This window comes from Protopterus annectens, chromosome 5.part0, assembly GCF_019279795.1.
Source record: "Protopterus annectens isolate FY-2018-M chromosome 5.part0, PAN1.0, whole genome shotgun sequence".
Classification (NCBI taxonomy): Eukaryota; Metazoa; Chordata; order Ceratodontiformes; family Protopteridae; genus Protopterus; species Protopterus annectens.
In genome coordinates this window covers 82243183-82260669 of record NC_056735.1, presented here as the reverse complement: position 1 = coordinate 82260669, position 17487 = coordinate 82243183, and the positions used below count along the sequence as shown (strand labels likewise).

At 36.9% G+C, this 17487-nt stretch overlaps 1 protein-coding gene across 1 annotated transcript in view; it reads left to right on the top strand.

Annotated features, from left to right (window-relative positions):
- The window catches only part of SAMSN1 (SAM domain, SH3 domain and nuclear localization signals 1), a 691753-nt gene that overhangs the window by 331676 nt on the left and 342590 nt on the right, over positions 1 to 17487 (top strand). Inside the window, exon 3 of the mRNA XM_044072151.1 lies at positions 13720 to 13869. Within this exon, the coding sequence (XP_043928086.1) occupies positions 13720 to 13869 (150 nt within the window). The remainder of the gene's footprint in view (positions 1 to 13719; positions 13870 to 17487) is intronic.

Here is a 17487-nt window from a genome sequence, read left to right as displayed (position 1 = left end):
TTACCACGTACTTCCGTTTTTCATTTTTTTCCACCTTTTTCTTTTCTGCTACTTTCCTTTCGCCTCCTATTACTTTCTCTGCATGTTTTCTTTTCCACCTAATGGCTGTTCTTCCAGATTGTCTCGGTATCCTTTTGTATTTTCTTTACAATGTCCTGCTCTGAAATGTCTCCTGCCTTTTCACTCTGTATCACCATTTCTTTAAGTAAATCATCCCACAACACTCCTGACTGGAGGTTTTACTTCTGCATCTATTATTTACTGACTCATCTTCATCAAACAGATTTCTTTGAAACTTCTCCTCAGAATCCTGCATGCATTGCCTTATTTACCCCTCCATCTCTCTCGCCACTATCTATTACCTCCTTCTCTCTCCATCTGCCTCCCTGTTTTTTGGGCCATCTCTGTGCCTGGAACAGAAGCAAGAAGTGGTCATGCAAAATGGGTCCCACTTGCAACAACTACGAGTAGGGGAACTTTCCTGATGCTTTGGCCAAATTTCCTCTAGTAGTATAAATACCACCTTGGGTGTCCTTGTGGGACTAAGCCAGTCAACAATAGATAAATAAAAAGAATAAAAATAAAACAACATATAGCTGTAAGAGTTGGACTTTAAGTAAGGCAATGCATCTGAATTATGATGTTGGAGAAAACTACTGAGAATTCTGTGGAATGAAAGATGATCAGACTAGTCAATATTTAAGTTAATAAATTCAGACATTTCGCTTGAAAGTCTGATGGTAAAGCTCAAAGACTATGGCCATATTATACCAATGCAGGATTCACTGGATAAAGTATTGATGCTGACAATGATTAAAGACAAAGGAAGAAGAAGAGGTGGATAATGGCTATGGTGGATAGACTGCATTCCTGACGTAGCAAACAAAGATCTTACAGAAGGAGCTGTGGACAGACAGACCTGGTATGTTAAAGTCCTTGAGATCATGAAGAGTCAGGCTCAAGTAATCAACTAAACAACAACAGTAATGTTAACAACTACCCTGACTGAGCGCCAGCACAGGGTGTATAGTGTGGGAGCAAATTGTATACTATACTTTTATGGCACACAGATACACAGTGGTCTGAGTAGATCAGCAGCCCCCTTCTCTCTTTCTCTCTCTCTGTCTCTCTCCTTTTCATTTCAGAACGTTACATTTTTTTGTTACTGTTTAATGCTTCCAGGGTAGCAACAAACCCATTAACATTTTGTTAAGTCATGTTCATCTCTATTTTCTGCACATCTTGGCATTACCTCCATTATATTGTGGTCTGCTGAGCCATTTATACTCAGATACATGCAGGGTGTATGCTAAAGTAAGTCAGATGCAACATACTTATAAATAATGCTAACGCTACTACACCACTGGTAGGTGCTCATGCATACTTATAAATAACGCTAACGCTACTACATCACTGATAGGTGCTCATGCATACTTATAAATAACGCTAACGCTACTACACCACTGGTAGGTTCTCATGCATACTTATAAATAACGCCAACGCTGCTACACCACTGGTAGGTGCTCATGCATACTTATAAATAACGCTAACGCTGCTACACCACTGGTAGGTGCTCATGCATACTTATAAATAACGCTAACGCTACTACATCACTGGTAGGTGCTCATGCATACTTATAAATAACGCTAACGCTACTACATCACTGGTAGGTGCTCATGCATACTTATAAATAACGCTAATGCTACTACACCACTGGTAGGTGCTCATGCATACTTATAAATAACGCTAACACTGCTACACCACTGGTAGGTGCTCATGGTTTATCAGAAGAAATTAAGGTGGTGCAGTTGTTGCTTTAATGGAAGGATGGTCATACTAAGGAATACATTGATGCTTTTTTTCAAGATATAAGGGGAGGGTACCCATGGAAAATGAGGAGCAATTATAATAATGTATGAGGTTGGGGCAATAATCATGCATAATTTATTTATTTTACATTTGTTAACTGGGATAGGCCAGCTGGGAATAATAACACCTTTTCAGTGGAGGCATGGGGTTTCATTATAATAATATAGGTATTGGGAGGGGTTCCCATGTGTAATGAGCAGTAATAATAATAATAATAATAATAATAATAATACTAATAGTACATAAGGTTGGGGGTGGTCCCTATAGATAATGACGACTCATTATAATATGACCATTCATTAAAATAATATAGACATTGGGAGAGGTCCCCATGGACAATGAAAATTCCTTATAATAATTATAATAATATAGGTTACCATGGATAATGAGCAGTCATTATAATACTGCAGGCATTGGGAGGGCTTCCTAGGTATAATGAGAATTCATTATAATAATACAGGCATTGGGAGGTGTTCCTAGGGATAATGAGCATTCATTATAATAATACAAGCATTGGGAGGGGTTCCTAGGGATAATGAGCATTCATTATAATAATACAAGCATTGGGAGGGGTTCCTAGGGATAATGAGCATTCATTATAATAATACAAGCATTGGGAGAGGTTCCTAGGGATAATGAGCATTCATTATAATAATACAAGCATTGGGAGGGGTTCCTAGGGATAATGAGCACTTGTTATAATAATACAGGCATTGGGAGGGGTTCCTAGGCATAATGAGCATTTGTTATAATACTGCAGGCATTGGGAGGGATTCCTAGGGATAATGAGCATTTGTTATAATAATACAAGCATTGGGAGGGGTTCCAAGGTATAATGAGCATTCATTATAATAATACAGGCATTGGGAGGGGTTCCTAGGGATAATGAGCATTTGTTATAATAATACAAGCATTGGGAGGGGTTCCTAGGGATAATGAGCATTCATTATAATAATACAGGCATTGGGAGGGGTTCCTAGGGATAATGAGCATTTGTTATAATAATACAAGCATTGGGAGGGGTTCCTAGGTATAATGAGCATTCATTATAATAATACAGGCATTGGGACGGGTTCCTTGGGATAATGAGCATTTGTTATAATAATACAAGCATTGGGAGGGGTTCCTAGATATAATGAGCATTCATTATAATAATACAGGCATTGGGAGGGGTTCCTAGGTATAATGAGCATTCATTATAATAATACAGGCATTGGGAGGGTTTCCTAGGGATAATGAGCATTCTTTATAATACTGCAGGCATTGGGAGGGATTCATAGGCATAATGAGCATTCATTATAATAATACAGGCATTGGGAGGGGTTCCTAGGTATAATGAGCATTTGTTATAATACTGCAGGCATTGGGAGGGGTTCCTAGGCATAATGAGCATTCATTATAATAATCATTATAATAATACAACCATTGGGAGGGGTTCCTAGGGATAATCAACATTTGTTATAATAATACAGGCATTGGGAGGGGTTCCTAGGCATAATGAGCATTTGTTATAATACTGCAGGCATTGGGAGGGGTTCCTAGGCATAATGAGCATTCATTATAATAATACAGGCATTGGGAGGGGTTCCTAGGTATAATGAGCATTCATTATAATAATACAAGCATTGGGAGGGGTTCCCAGTGATAATGAGCATTCTTTATACTAACACAGGCATTGGGTGGGGTTCCTAGGGATAATGAGCTTTTGTTATAATACTGCAGGCATTGGGAGGGATTCCTAGGGATAATGAGTGTCCGTTATAATACTGCAGGCATTGGGAGGGGTTCCTATAGGTAGCAAACATTCACAACAGGAATGCACAAGGTGGGTAGGGTGCCAGTGAATAATGACACTTAGTGTAGTATTGTAGAACGTATACGTATCAATAGTGATCATTCAGTGTAATAATAAAGGAGGTGGTTTGGGGTTCCCCAGATAAAGAACTTTCATTATAATACAATCCCACTCCACTTAAGAACAGTCTGCAACCTGAAAGACTTTAATGTTAGATAAACCAAAACCTGAGAGAAAAATGCCTCTGCACCTGCCCCAATGCTGGTTACACTGGTACTAGTATATCTGTATGAATTTGTGCCATAACTCTCTGCTGCACAAAATGTAATGTTCTGTTATCACAAATATATTGTTCTCTGTCATCTCATCTGTTTTACCTTCCTTGTGCCTCCTCCTCTCTTTCATTTCTTTGGGCTGCACTAACTTTTTATTTTATCCCCTAGATTTTTGAAAAAGTCTTTATAGTAATAATTATTTTTATGTAAAACCTGATACAATATGCATACTGATGATATTACATTGCCTGTACCTCCCTGTATTTAGAAAAATATTAAAATATTCCTATATATATATATAAAACCCATGTAAATGTTGGCTTTAATTTAAACCGTTTGTAAATTATGTAACTAAAGCCAAGGATATCTGAACAATGGGACTGTTATTCATGAAGGTAACTACCTGTTCATGATGAAAGAATGCAAATGATGTCCATGGTTTTTGTATAACAGAGATTTTCTCTCTGGGCCTGCAATGAAAAAAGGGCAGCATTCAGTTGGCAAACAAATGCCAATATATAAATAATTAATAAGTATAGGAAAATCCATTCCAGTAACTCAGCTGGTGAGACAGGTGCCCATGGATATTGGAATATTCATGATTATAATACAAGAGGTAGTAGGACTACCCATGTAATGAAATTTCATTAAAATAATAGCAGAGATGAATGCCCATGGGTAATGAAACATTCACAATTATAATACAGGAGGTTGGAGGGGTATCCATGATAATAAATACTTATTCAAATAATAGCAGAGATGAATGGCTATGGGTAATGAAACATTTATTCTTATAATACTGGAGGTTGGAGGGATAGCCATGCAATGAATATTTATTAAAATACTGGAGATGAATGCCCATGGGAATGAAACATTCACAATTATAATACAGGAGGTTGGAGGGATATCTATGCAATGAATATTTATTAAAATACCGAAGATGAATGCCCATGGGTAATGAAACATGCATGGGAGGCTGGCATAATGGTTGAGGTGTTTACCTTACCAAATCAAGGTGCAGGGTTTGATTCTCACATGGAGTAATGGGCTAGGCTTAAAATGGCCCACAAGAGCAGTTAGCCTAGTACTAATCTATGAACCTATACACTCTTATAATAAAGGAGGTTGGAGGGATATCTGTGATAATAAATATTCTTTATTATGCTGGAGGTGAATGCCCATGAATAATGAACATTTAGTTATAATCGAGGGGTGGGATGATGGTGTCCATGGATAACATGTATTTAACATGGTAGCAATTCAGGATGTGGGACTTAAGTGTCAGTGTAAAATGGACATTCATTATTATAATAGAGACAATGGGAAGTACCAGTGATCGTGGGCAGTGGGCATTTGTTATAACAGTAAAGGTTGTCGGAGAGGACTGCCCGTGGACAATACGCGTTCACTAGTATGATACCAGGGGAGTGGTAGCCATGATAATGCATATTATTATAATAATAAAGGAGGTGGGAGGGAGGTATTAGTGAATAATATGAATTCATTATGACAGTACAAGGAGGAAGGAGGGTTACCCATCAAAATAAACATTTATTATTTTGAAAGTGTAGGTAGATGACCATTTATAATAATAGAGGGAGTGGAAGGGGTTTTGACGGCTAGTGAGCATATTCACTATAATAATGAAAGCATGCAAGCCCATGCCCATGGTTGAGAAGCATTCAGTATAATAAGAGAAGAGCTGGGGTAGGCTCCCATGACACTTAGCATTCAGGTTACTAATATATGAGATAGAGAGGCTGCCATGACAATGATGAACATTCATTATAACAACACAAGAAGATGGAGGGGTGCCCTTGATAATGAACTATTCTGGGAAGAAAAAGACAGGGAATTGTTATGGTTAGGCTTGTATAGGTCCTCGGGATGATAGCCTAGTACCAACCTATGAACCTATTATAGTAAAGAAGACAATAGGTGCCTATGAATTAGAAGTATTTGTGATAATATTAATAATATACAGGTAACTGTACATCTTGTTAGCTTCTGTTTCATTGCTGGATAATTCCATCAAACTTTACCAATTTCTGTTAATGTTGTATAACGTTAGTTAATGTTATATTAAGTAAAAAGGCTGCAGTCTCCTGCACTGATGGGTTATTTGTTACCCATATAACCCAAGGCACTTCTGATACTTTTCTCATTTTTTTATTATTATTATTAATTTGTGAAATTTCATAAAAAATGGTGATGGAATTATATTCAGGGACACCTACGGGTAACAAGAAATCATTATGATAATGCAGGGTGTAGAAGGGATTCCAATGCATAACAATAATTAATTTTACTAATACAGGGTTGTAAGGAATTCTAATGGATAATAAGAATTTATTATAAGAAATACAGGGATGGAAGGAGTTCCTAGAATAATATTTATTTATTTTAGTTTGTTTACCAGTGTAGTACACTGATCAATATAGACTATTTCCAGGCATGGGCTGGGTGAAGACATTCCCAAAAAGAGAAGAAAATAGATCAAATTCCCAAAGTGTCATCACAGAAGGTTGATGATCCTACAGATGATGGGTAAAATATGTAAATAATATTATCAGAGCAGAAAATCAAATCTGGATTAATTTTAGTAGCAAATATGAGAAGGATGCAACAGCTGAAAACAGATAGTCAAAGCAGAAGTGATGTGGGTAAGGAGGGAGTTAGATTATGTGTCCAGCACATGCAGTCAGATTTTTTGATAGAGGTGTCTTTTGAGGTAAACTCTGAAGGCTGTGAAATAGGAGACTTCCTTAAGGTGAATGGAGAAGGACTGCCAGAGTTTGGGTACAAAATGGAGAAGGAATGGTCAGTAAAGTGCAGTTTACTTTTGGCTGTCTAGAGTAAGGGGATTTAATTGCGAGAGGTACCAGAGGATGTAGGGCATGGTTTTATTATGGAGTTGGGCTGCAAGAGTTGTAAAGGCACCTGGTTGAAGTAGTATCACAGCAAGAGATCCTGGGAGCAGCTCAACTCTGTAGGAGATTTGGCCTTGGAGAGGGTGCTGCAGTAGTACAAAGACATGCACCTGGAGCATTTCTCCCCGGGCCTCCTCTGAAAATTGGCTTTGTTCCAAGTCAGACTTTCCCAGTTAACAAATAAATCAATAAATAAATAAATAAAATAAATAGTGTTCCTAAGGGGGTGAACTGTAAATTAATCAGAGTTTGCTTTCAATGGACTGTAGAGCCGATATTTTTTTTTAGAAGCTGTGGCTATGATGGGAAGCCCATATTCAATTTGAGCAAGGAGGACTCCTTTGCCTATTGCAGCTCTAGTGGGCTTGGTGAGAAAGGGAAATATTTTTCAGGACCAGAGTAAAAGAGAACTAATCTTTCTTCTCTTTTTCCTGCTGTTTTCAGTGTGGCTTTGGATGTTAAGTGACTGGTTTAGCCATAAATCTAAGTATTTAAAGGATGTGGTTGCTTCTATTATGCAACCATTGAGATCCACTATGTTGAATCTTGTCTGTAAGTGACCATAGTGATGTCAATGCACTCCAGCCAGCCCAGAATCCATGATCATATGTCCGAAATCCATGACCATAATAAGCATGCATTATAATAATAATACAGGGTTGGGAGTTCTTGTTAATAATAAAAATGCATTATAATAATAATAATACAATGGTGAAATGAGTTCCTGTGGATAATACATGGAGCGAGGTTGGCATAACTGTTAAGATATTTGCCTTACAGACACAAGATGCAGGGTTTGATTCTCACATGGGTTAATTGGCTAGGCTTAAAATGGCCCACAAGGCCAGTTTGCCTATTACTAATCTGTTAACCTATGAAGAATACATTATAAAAATACAAGGGTAAGAGGATTTCCCATGAATAACAGGAATTCATTATAATAATACAGTTGTTGGAGTAGTTCCAGTGAATAATAAGAATGCATGATAATAATCCAGGGGTGAGAGGAATTACAGTGGATAATAAGTATGTATAATAATAATGCAGGGGTGCAAGGAGGTCCTGTGGATAAGAATGTATTATAATAATACAAGGGTGAGAGAAGTTTCTATGGATAATAAGAATGTATGTTTTGTCCAAGTGTTGTTTGCTTATGTATTATAATAATACAGGAGTGGGAGGAGTTCTTGTGGATAATAAGAATGTATTATAAATAATACAGGAGTGGGAGGAGCTGCTGTGGATAATAATAATGTATTATAAATAATACAGGGGTGGGGAGAGTTCCCATAGATAATAAGAATGTATTATAATAATACAGGAGTGGGAGGAGTTCTTGTGGATAATAAGAATGTATTATAAATAATACAGGAGTGGGAGGAGTTGCTGTGGATAATAATAATGTATTATAATAATACAGGGGTGGGGAGAGTTCCCATAGATAATAAGAATGCATTATAATAATACAGGGGTGGGAGGAGTTCCCCATGGATAATAAGAATGTATTATAATAATACAGGAGTGGGAGGAGTTCCTGTAGATAATAAGAATGTATTATAATAATACAGGAGTGGGAGGAGTTCTTGTAGATAATAAGAATGTATTATAAATAATACAGGAGTGGGAGGAGTTCTTGTAGATAATAAGACTGTATTATAAATAATACAGGAGTGGGAGGAGCTGCTGTGGATAATAATAATGTATTATAAATAATACAGGGGTGGGGAGAATTCCCATATATAATAAGAATGTATTATAAATAATACAGGAGTGGGAGGAGCTGCTGTGGATAATAATAATGTATTATAAATAATACAGGGGTGGGGAGAGTTCCCATAGATAATAAGAATGTATTATAATAATACAGGGGTGGGAGGAGTTCTTGTGGATAATAAGAATGTATTATAAATAATACAGGAGTGGGAGGAGCTGCTGTGGATAATAAGAATGTATTATAAATAATACAGGGGTGGGAGGAGTTCTTGTAGATAATAAGAATGTATTATAAATAATACAGGAGTGGGAGGAGCTGCTGTGGATAATAATAATGTATTATAAATAATACAGGGGTGGGGAGAATTCCCATAGATAATAAGAATGTATTATAAATAATACAGGAGTGGGAGGAGCTGCTGTGGATAATAATAATGTATTATAAATAATACAGGGGTGGGGAGAGTTCCCATAGATAATAAGAATGTATTATAATAATACAGGAGTGGGAGGAGTTCCCCATGGATAATACGAATGTATTATAATAATACAGGAGTGGGAGCAGTTCTTGTGGATAATAAGAATGTATTATAAATAATACAGGAGTGGGAGGAGTTGCTGTGGATAATAATAATGTATTATAATAATACAGGGGTGGGATGAGTTCTTGTGGATAATAAGAATGTATTATAATAATACAGGGGTGGGAGGAGTTCCCCATGGATAATAAGAATGTATTATAATAATACAGGAGTGGGAGGAGTACCCCATGGGTAATAAGAATGTATTATAAATAATACAGGGGTGGGAGGAGTTCTTGTGGATAATAAGAATGTATTATAATAATACAGGAGTGGGAGGAGTTCCCCATGGATAATAAGAATGTATTATAAATAATACAGGAGTGGGAGGAGTTGCTGTGGATAATAATAATGTATTATAATAATACAGGGGTGGGCAGAGTTCCCATAGTGAATAAGAATGCATTATAATAATACAGGAGTGGGAGGAGTTCCCCATGGATAATAAGAATATATTATAAATAATACAGGGGTGGGGAAAGTTCTCATAGATAATAAGAATGTATTAAAATAATACAGGGGTGGGAGGCGATCCAGTGGATAATAAGTATGTATTATAATAATACAGGGGTGGGAGGAGTTCTAGGATAATAAGAATGTATTATAATAATACAGGGGTGGGAGGAGTCCCATTGGATAATAAGAATATATTATAATAATGCAGGGGTGGGCGGAGTTCTAGGATAATAAGAATGTATTATAATAATACAGGGGTGGGAGGAGTTCCTGTGGGTAATAAGAAAGTGGGAGGAATGCGTATGAACGTTGAAGATTCATTATAATAACACAGGAGTTGCAAGAGGACACCCTTTGTAAAGGAACATTTCCACTGTTGTGGCAGGTAGGAAAGGTTATCCCTAGAGTATAAGCACAATAGTAAAGAGTTATACTTTACAGTGAGAATCATGTGGAGGGAAGATGACCCTAGACATGACTATTTATGTACTTTACATGGTGAACATGTACTGCTTGTTCATCACAATATAGCTGAAAACTGACTCTACATTCTGATCAGTATGGCCACTTGGCATGCATAGCTGACAGCACTGCTATACCACCAGTGGTATTTTCTAATTTATTCATCTCACGCCTCTACAGCAACAATGGTACATTCTAATTTATTCATCTCACGCCTCTATACCACCAGTACTACGTTCTAATTTATTCATCTCACGCCCCAATACCACCAACGGTACATTCTAACTTACTCATTTCACACTAATATACCACCAATGGTACATTCTAGTTTATTCATCTCGTGCTTCCATACTGCCAATGGTACATTCCAATTTATTAATTTCACACTATAAAATACCACCAACAGGTACATTCTAATTTATTCATCACATGCCTCCATACCACCAATGGTACATTATAATTTATTAATTTCACGCTTCTATACCACCAGTGCTACATTCTAATTTATTCATTTCGTGCCAATATACCACCAGTGGTACATTATATTTAATTCATCTCATGCCTCTATACCAACAACGGTACATTCTAACTTATTAATTTCACACTAATATAACACCAACGGTCCATTCTAATTTATTCATCTCACGCCTCTATACCACCAGTGATACATTATAATTTATTAATCTCATACCTCTATACCACCAACGGTACATTCTAATTTATTCATCTCACGCCTCTATACCACCAGTGGTACATTGTAATTTATTCATTTCATGCCACTATACCACCAGTGGTACATTCTAATTTATTCATCTCATGCCTCTATACCACCAAAGGTACATTTGAATTTATTCATCTCAAGCCTCTATACCACCAAAGGTACATTCTAATTTATTCATTTCACACTAATATACCACCAGTGGTACATTCTAATTTATTCATTTCATGCCTCTATACCACTGATGGTACATTCTAATTTGTTGATTTCACGCCGCTATACCACCTGTAGTACAATCTGATCTCATACTAATATACCACCAATGGTGCATTCTAATTTATTCATTTCATGCCCCTATACCACTGATGGTACATTCTGATTTCTTTATTTCATATGACTATACCACAAACGGTACATTTTAATTTATTCATTTCATAAGCAAGCATTCTAAGCTGTGTAGCCCATGATAGATGTAGGTTTCACAGCACACTCACTGTTATTCACAAAAACCTCACCAAGACAGTCCTGGATACCAGGAACTCAAACAAAGTACTAAATGCTCCAAAACTTGCATAAAATTTATTTTATTAAAAGTACCACAAACAATCCAAAGAGTTAAGCACTTTCATTCCAATAGGAACTTCTTCAGAACTCAGTTACCACAAACATTTTAGCTGTTAAAATAGGTTAGAAAGAAACACACACCCATCATATTAACCAATAAAATCACTTAATGCTAAATTGCTTCAACTTTAAACATGAGCTGATAGACACTGCCTCATTTAATCAAGGGTACTGGGTTACATTCAATTTAATTTGCCATTTTAATTCACAAAAGTTAAGATGTTCATCAATGACCCTACCCTGCATATCCTTGTCTTAGTTATAATTAAAAATCCAAAAGCATGATCTGTGTTGCAACTCAAATGTCTATACAATGCATTAGTACTTTTTTGTTCATAGGTTCATAGGTGTGTACTAGGCTAATGGCCCTGGAGCCATTATAAGCCTAGCCCAAGAAGATTCCCTGGCATCATGCCACCCAAAGTTAGTTCCCAGTGTCCCTGTCAAGCAAAGCCACTGAAGTGATCCCCAGGGTGAACTTCCTATTGCCCATCCACTCATCAAGATTTCTCTTAAAGAGGGCCAGTGAAGTGCTCTGCTTGACGTGAATGTGAAGTTTGTTCCAGAGTATGGGAAGTCTCTGGGTTAGGTACCTGTCCTTCCAGCATGTTCTGTTTATTGTGGTAATGAGGCTTACATCTCTGGAGCATGTGGCATGGAGGGATTAGGATTTCTTTAGGTATAGCATTTCTAGCAGCTCTGGGTCAGACATGGCTTTGTAGGTCAAGCAGAGATCGCCTCTAAGTAGGTGATAAGAGACAGAGTATAGCTGGAGTTTTTTGAGTCTGTCCATATAGGGCATGTGTCTAAGGCCCAAGATCCTCTTAGTGAGGTAGTTTTGTGGCCTTTCCAGTTGTTGTAGGTGTCTAGTGAGGTACATACCAAATGGGGCGTTGTACTCTATAATAGGTCTAATGAGGGATGAGTAGGGAGGGATTATGACCTCTTTCTTCCTGGATATCCTGTAAATGCTCATATATACAATTCTTTAGCCTCCTAGAAGTCATCCCCGCATAGAAAGCAGGACATGACTTACACTGGGTCAAATAAACAACATGTTTTGTACAACAATTATATTTGCCCTCTATCTTGTACAAAACATTTCTCACAGTAAAATCACTTCCACATAAAATAACTGACCAAAATGCACAAGCACCACACTTTTTCATACCCAGATGAACATGTCTTTTTTCCACCAGTGTCCTTTCTAACATTTTTTTTAAAAGACATATCTTTCCTATAAACTATTGATGGCTCCATCCACATTCACTGTTAGGTTGCATTTCTTCTGTTTATACATTTTGACCCATAGTATACCACTATAATTTGTGCATTGCCATATAGTTTTTAGACCTTCCCTAACACAGGAGCTATCATAATTTAAAGAATTGCAGTTTACCAGTTCATAGTCACAGAAATGGCATTTTGTTGAATTTAGTGTGTCTGTATTTGCTTTTGCTCTACATTTGATTGTAAAATGTAGAGGAGTAGAGGAAATCCTTTGTCTTCATATGCAGGATTGCCCCTGCTGTATGTGCTTTACTTGTTTTGGTTGGAAAATTGTGTTTTGCTTGTCTTTCTGAGAATTGCACCAATACCTGTATTCACCTTGTCCAAGATTTGTTACTCCTACTATGCATGAAGTACTCATATTTTCTTAAATACTTCTTAAAAAAATTAAAACTTTAAGAATATGGTCTTTTTTTCTAAAAGAGACAGATTGCTGGAGTTTAAGATAAAAGCAATACAGTCATCAAAAACAGATGAGTGAACTAGGATTTTGCAAAACTGTAATGCTGGGTACAATCTAGTCTTAAAATCAAGTAAGTATCATTCCACTAATGAATGCATTCAGGTTTAATTACTTCAGGTGTAAGCATTTCTTCTATAAACTATTAAAATACAATTGCTGGAAAACAAGTTTGTATGTCATAACTAGCTGACACACACAAGTGACAAGCGATCTACCTGCAGATATTACAACCCCCCCAAAAAAATATTTTCCATCTTAAAAATTGCACAACATAGGAAAATGGACACATTCCCAACAGCAGCATATACATTGATCCCATAAGCAATACATTTGACCAATTAAAATCAGGAGGTTAAAGTGTAGTCAAATGTATGACATCTGATTTAAATAGAATAGTTCATCACACAAAAAATCATTAAATCTGCTGGGAAGCACAGGTAAAATTTGTATTTATTTTTGCTTTTACATAATTCTGCTTGTGGTTTTTATTTAGCCTGCTGTTATTTTTGAATTAATTTCAGTTCTATTTAACTCTTTTTCCAGGATGGAAATGTCGAAGAATGCACGGACCAGGGTCTTTGCAAAGAAGGAACAAGTAGCACAAGTCTAGGCAAAAAGATGAAAAGTGCAATTTCTTTGACCATGAAGAAAAAGACATGCAAAAAATATATCAAAACACTCTCAGAAGAAATGGTATGTTATACTTTGAGGTAAATCTGAAGTCCAGGATTGTCTGCAGTATTAAATTTCTGTCTGCATGTTTTATACTGGAATTATACCATTGCATCTATGAGACCAGAATTAGCTTCATACTCTAATCAAACGACTTGTGCCCTCACTTACATATTGCATAGTGTATGACACTAAGCACGTCTCTTCAACAGTCTAGTTCACAAATGCCATGAATAATAGGCTTACCCTGTTAGCAAACGGATAAACAATAACAAAGACAGTGTTGTAAGTGAACATTTCCACTTTAAAAAAAATACATTATTTTGTAAGTGCAGAAAGCTTACTGCATCGGTGATGAACTGCGACAATACTACTGAAAGTATGTGGTGCAATGGACATTCAACAGGTGAAAGCAATACAGAAATTCACTTGACAGGATACTGTTTATTGTGTTAAGATTTAAAAAAATATCCTGTTGTGTGTGGTATGAAGAAGGTTATGCATTGTAAAACATTCAGCTTAAATGGAACTCACTACAGGTTTTAACATGCACAGACTATTACCCCTCAAAAATGATGTTATTCTCCGACTTCACTGGTGATGCTTTTATTTAATTTCTCTCCAAGAAACATGGTTAGGATTTTTGGAACTGTGTTGAATTCCAGAATGTAGTAACCACCTTATATGTAGATCCTGTCCCCTCATTTTTTCACAAGGTTAGCCTACAACCAAAAATATTAAAAATTCTGTATAATTTTTGTATACATTATGGGGAAAACAGGTCTTTTTACTAGCCACTCTTTCTGAAATACATAAAAATGATAAAGAGAATAAAATAAAATATATAGCCTTTTAAAAAGTATTCACAATGATGTACAGCATGTAATTTATGGCTACTCCCATGCCCTCTCCCTCAGTCCTGTTACATTGCTGCAGTCCATCAGCAGTGCAAGATAACATCTAACATTCACAAATGCTTGTTACAGCTGACAAGCTTTCTGAACCCAAATATGTAGGTTTGTGTTCTTTGAATGATTGCTATGAGTGTGTGTGTGTGTGTGTGTGTGTGTGTGTGTGTGTGTGTGTGTGTGTATACATATATATATATATATATATATATATATATATATATCTATATATATATATATATATATATATATATATATATATACTGCAGTCCACATACCACTAGTGATCTCTGTTTTTCCATCCCTCCTACTGAAAATTCATAGTTTCATAGTCTCATAGGTAAATATAGCCTGTCAGTCTGGAGGCGATTATAAGTCTAGCCAGTAATCAGAGGTCAGAATCAAATCGTGTACCTTATATCTATGAGGTAAAGACCTTGACCATTATGCCAACAATGTCCTCATTAGGGAGCCTACCCATATTCCTAATTAACTCAAAGTACAGTCTGGGGTTGGCACAGTAGACAACCAAAGGCTGAGGAATTAAAACCATGTACCCCAGGAAGTAGCTGTCTATTTAAAAAATGACATTTCAATGTTTAGGTCAACTACAGACAAAAACAGTGTTTTAATTAAAAACAAAGCAGTATAACGGGGATGCAGTCCATGTATGTGCATTGCATTTTAGTGTAGTAACAGCATTCCTGAAAAAATGAGCCTTCCCCTTTACCTCAACCCACACCAGAAGTGATCGTTTTCACTAACATGCCCTGTCATGCCTTAATAATGATTTTACAATTTGTCTACTATGTTACTGTGCCAGGTGTTTACATTTATAAACAATCTCTGTCACTTTACTGGAATCAACATAACTTCCTCCTTAAGTATCAAACAGAAAAACGCACATTTCACAAAGGCATTACAAAACCACTCTTTTACTGACCACCACCCCTCCATTATCATGGATGCTTGTTGTCCAGGGACATATGGACATCCCTCCCTCCTTTTGTGCTATGACATGGTACACTGTTTTGAGTACAGTTTCATCAGTGGACTATTCCATCCAAAAGAGCAAAAAATATTTTATAAGGATGCAGCTGGTAAGTGGGAATATAGCAGACAGCACTTTAATGTGCAATAAAGATACAACCCATATGTATCTCAACTGGATAATCTTCAAACTTCTGCTGTACTTCAATATCTTTTCCTTGGAAAACACAGACAGGAAAGTAGACAAGAAACATTCTTCACAGAGTCATAAATCTACCTTAAACATACACCACTTAATGCCAGATTTCAAACGCAACTCTCATGCCTTAAATACAGAGACTGGGTAACAGGCAGTGGCCTTGATGCTGCCATACTGTCTTAATACTTTCCACAACACTTTCTGGGGTACATGGCTATATAACATCTCCAAGTCCACAATACATTTAGCAACAGTGTGGACAAACTCCCATGATTCCTCCAATATCAGGGTACAGATGAAGGCCTGACCCACTGTCCCATGGCCAGGATGGCAGCTGCATTGTTCCTAAATCAACAGCCTGAATTCTGTCTCAAAGCCTCCTTTCCTGCACCTTCACATGTGCCTTGGGGGGGGGGGGGCTGAAATGTTTGCTTCCTCCTGTATCTGAAAACACTCTCCTATCCTACTTTTGAACATGTGGACAACTCTCCAGGTTTCTGAATCCAGAGGTACTGTCTCAGCCTTCCACACAATGTTGTAATGGGATTTCAAAAGCAAAACCCAAGTAATGTGCAGGACCTGTATCTTTTCCAAACAGATCTCATTTATTCCCACAACCTTGTGAACATACAAATTATCATCTACTGAAATGGAACCTGTTTCTCCATCTACTTCTTGAACTGCCTCCTCAGGGAACTGCATGGTCACCAGATTTAGGAGCTCCTCAAACTGTTCCTTCTGACACCTCCTCACAATGTCCCTAGTAAAGGTTAGCATTTTGCTACCTTTACTGAAATAGCTAGATCAATATTATACCTCCACCATTTGAGCAACTCAATGGAATCCTGGAGCCTTTCACTGGCATCCAAAAGTCAATCTCCATTACCTCCACAATACTCCTTCCATACAAAGCCTTTGTTTGAGTGAATACTGCACCTGGTGCTTTGTTGAATTGCTAGCACTATCAATCTGTTCCAGAACTGTCCCCTGCTAGCACTGTCTAGAAGGCCTCCTTCTTTGACCTTGCAGTTGGATGTAACTGCAGAAACACCTGCAGGCATCACCAAGTAAATAACTAAGAAAGACATAACAAATAAAACATAAAAAAGAAATACATGCCCTAGATGTGTCCCCACTAAGAAATACAAATCTTAAATATGCAGCCATTCCAGGCATCAGTAGAAACACTGGAAGAAACAGTTTATAGACAGAAATACTGAGAATAAATAAGTTCATAAGTTATGTAAAGTGCAAAACCCTTATGGCTTTCAAGGAATACTATGTCATTAATTGTCAGATCAAACACCATAGCCTCAGCCCAGTCATCAAAAGACTAGAGTATTTGTACCTCTGATCTATTCAGGCATGTTTTCCTGTGGGTTAAATAGCAACTTCTTATTCTTTTTTTATTGCAGAACTTTGAATTATGATGTTTATATGCCTTTGCATTATTATATACTTCTAAACCCAATAAAGACTGAAGACAAGAGTCTTTAAACACCTTATAGACAACTATAAGTCATCTTGTGATATAGCTATAAT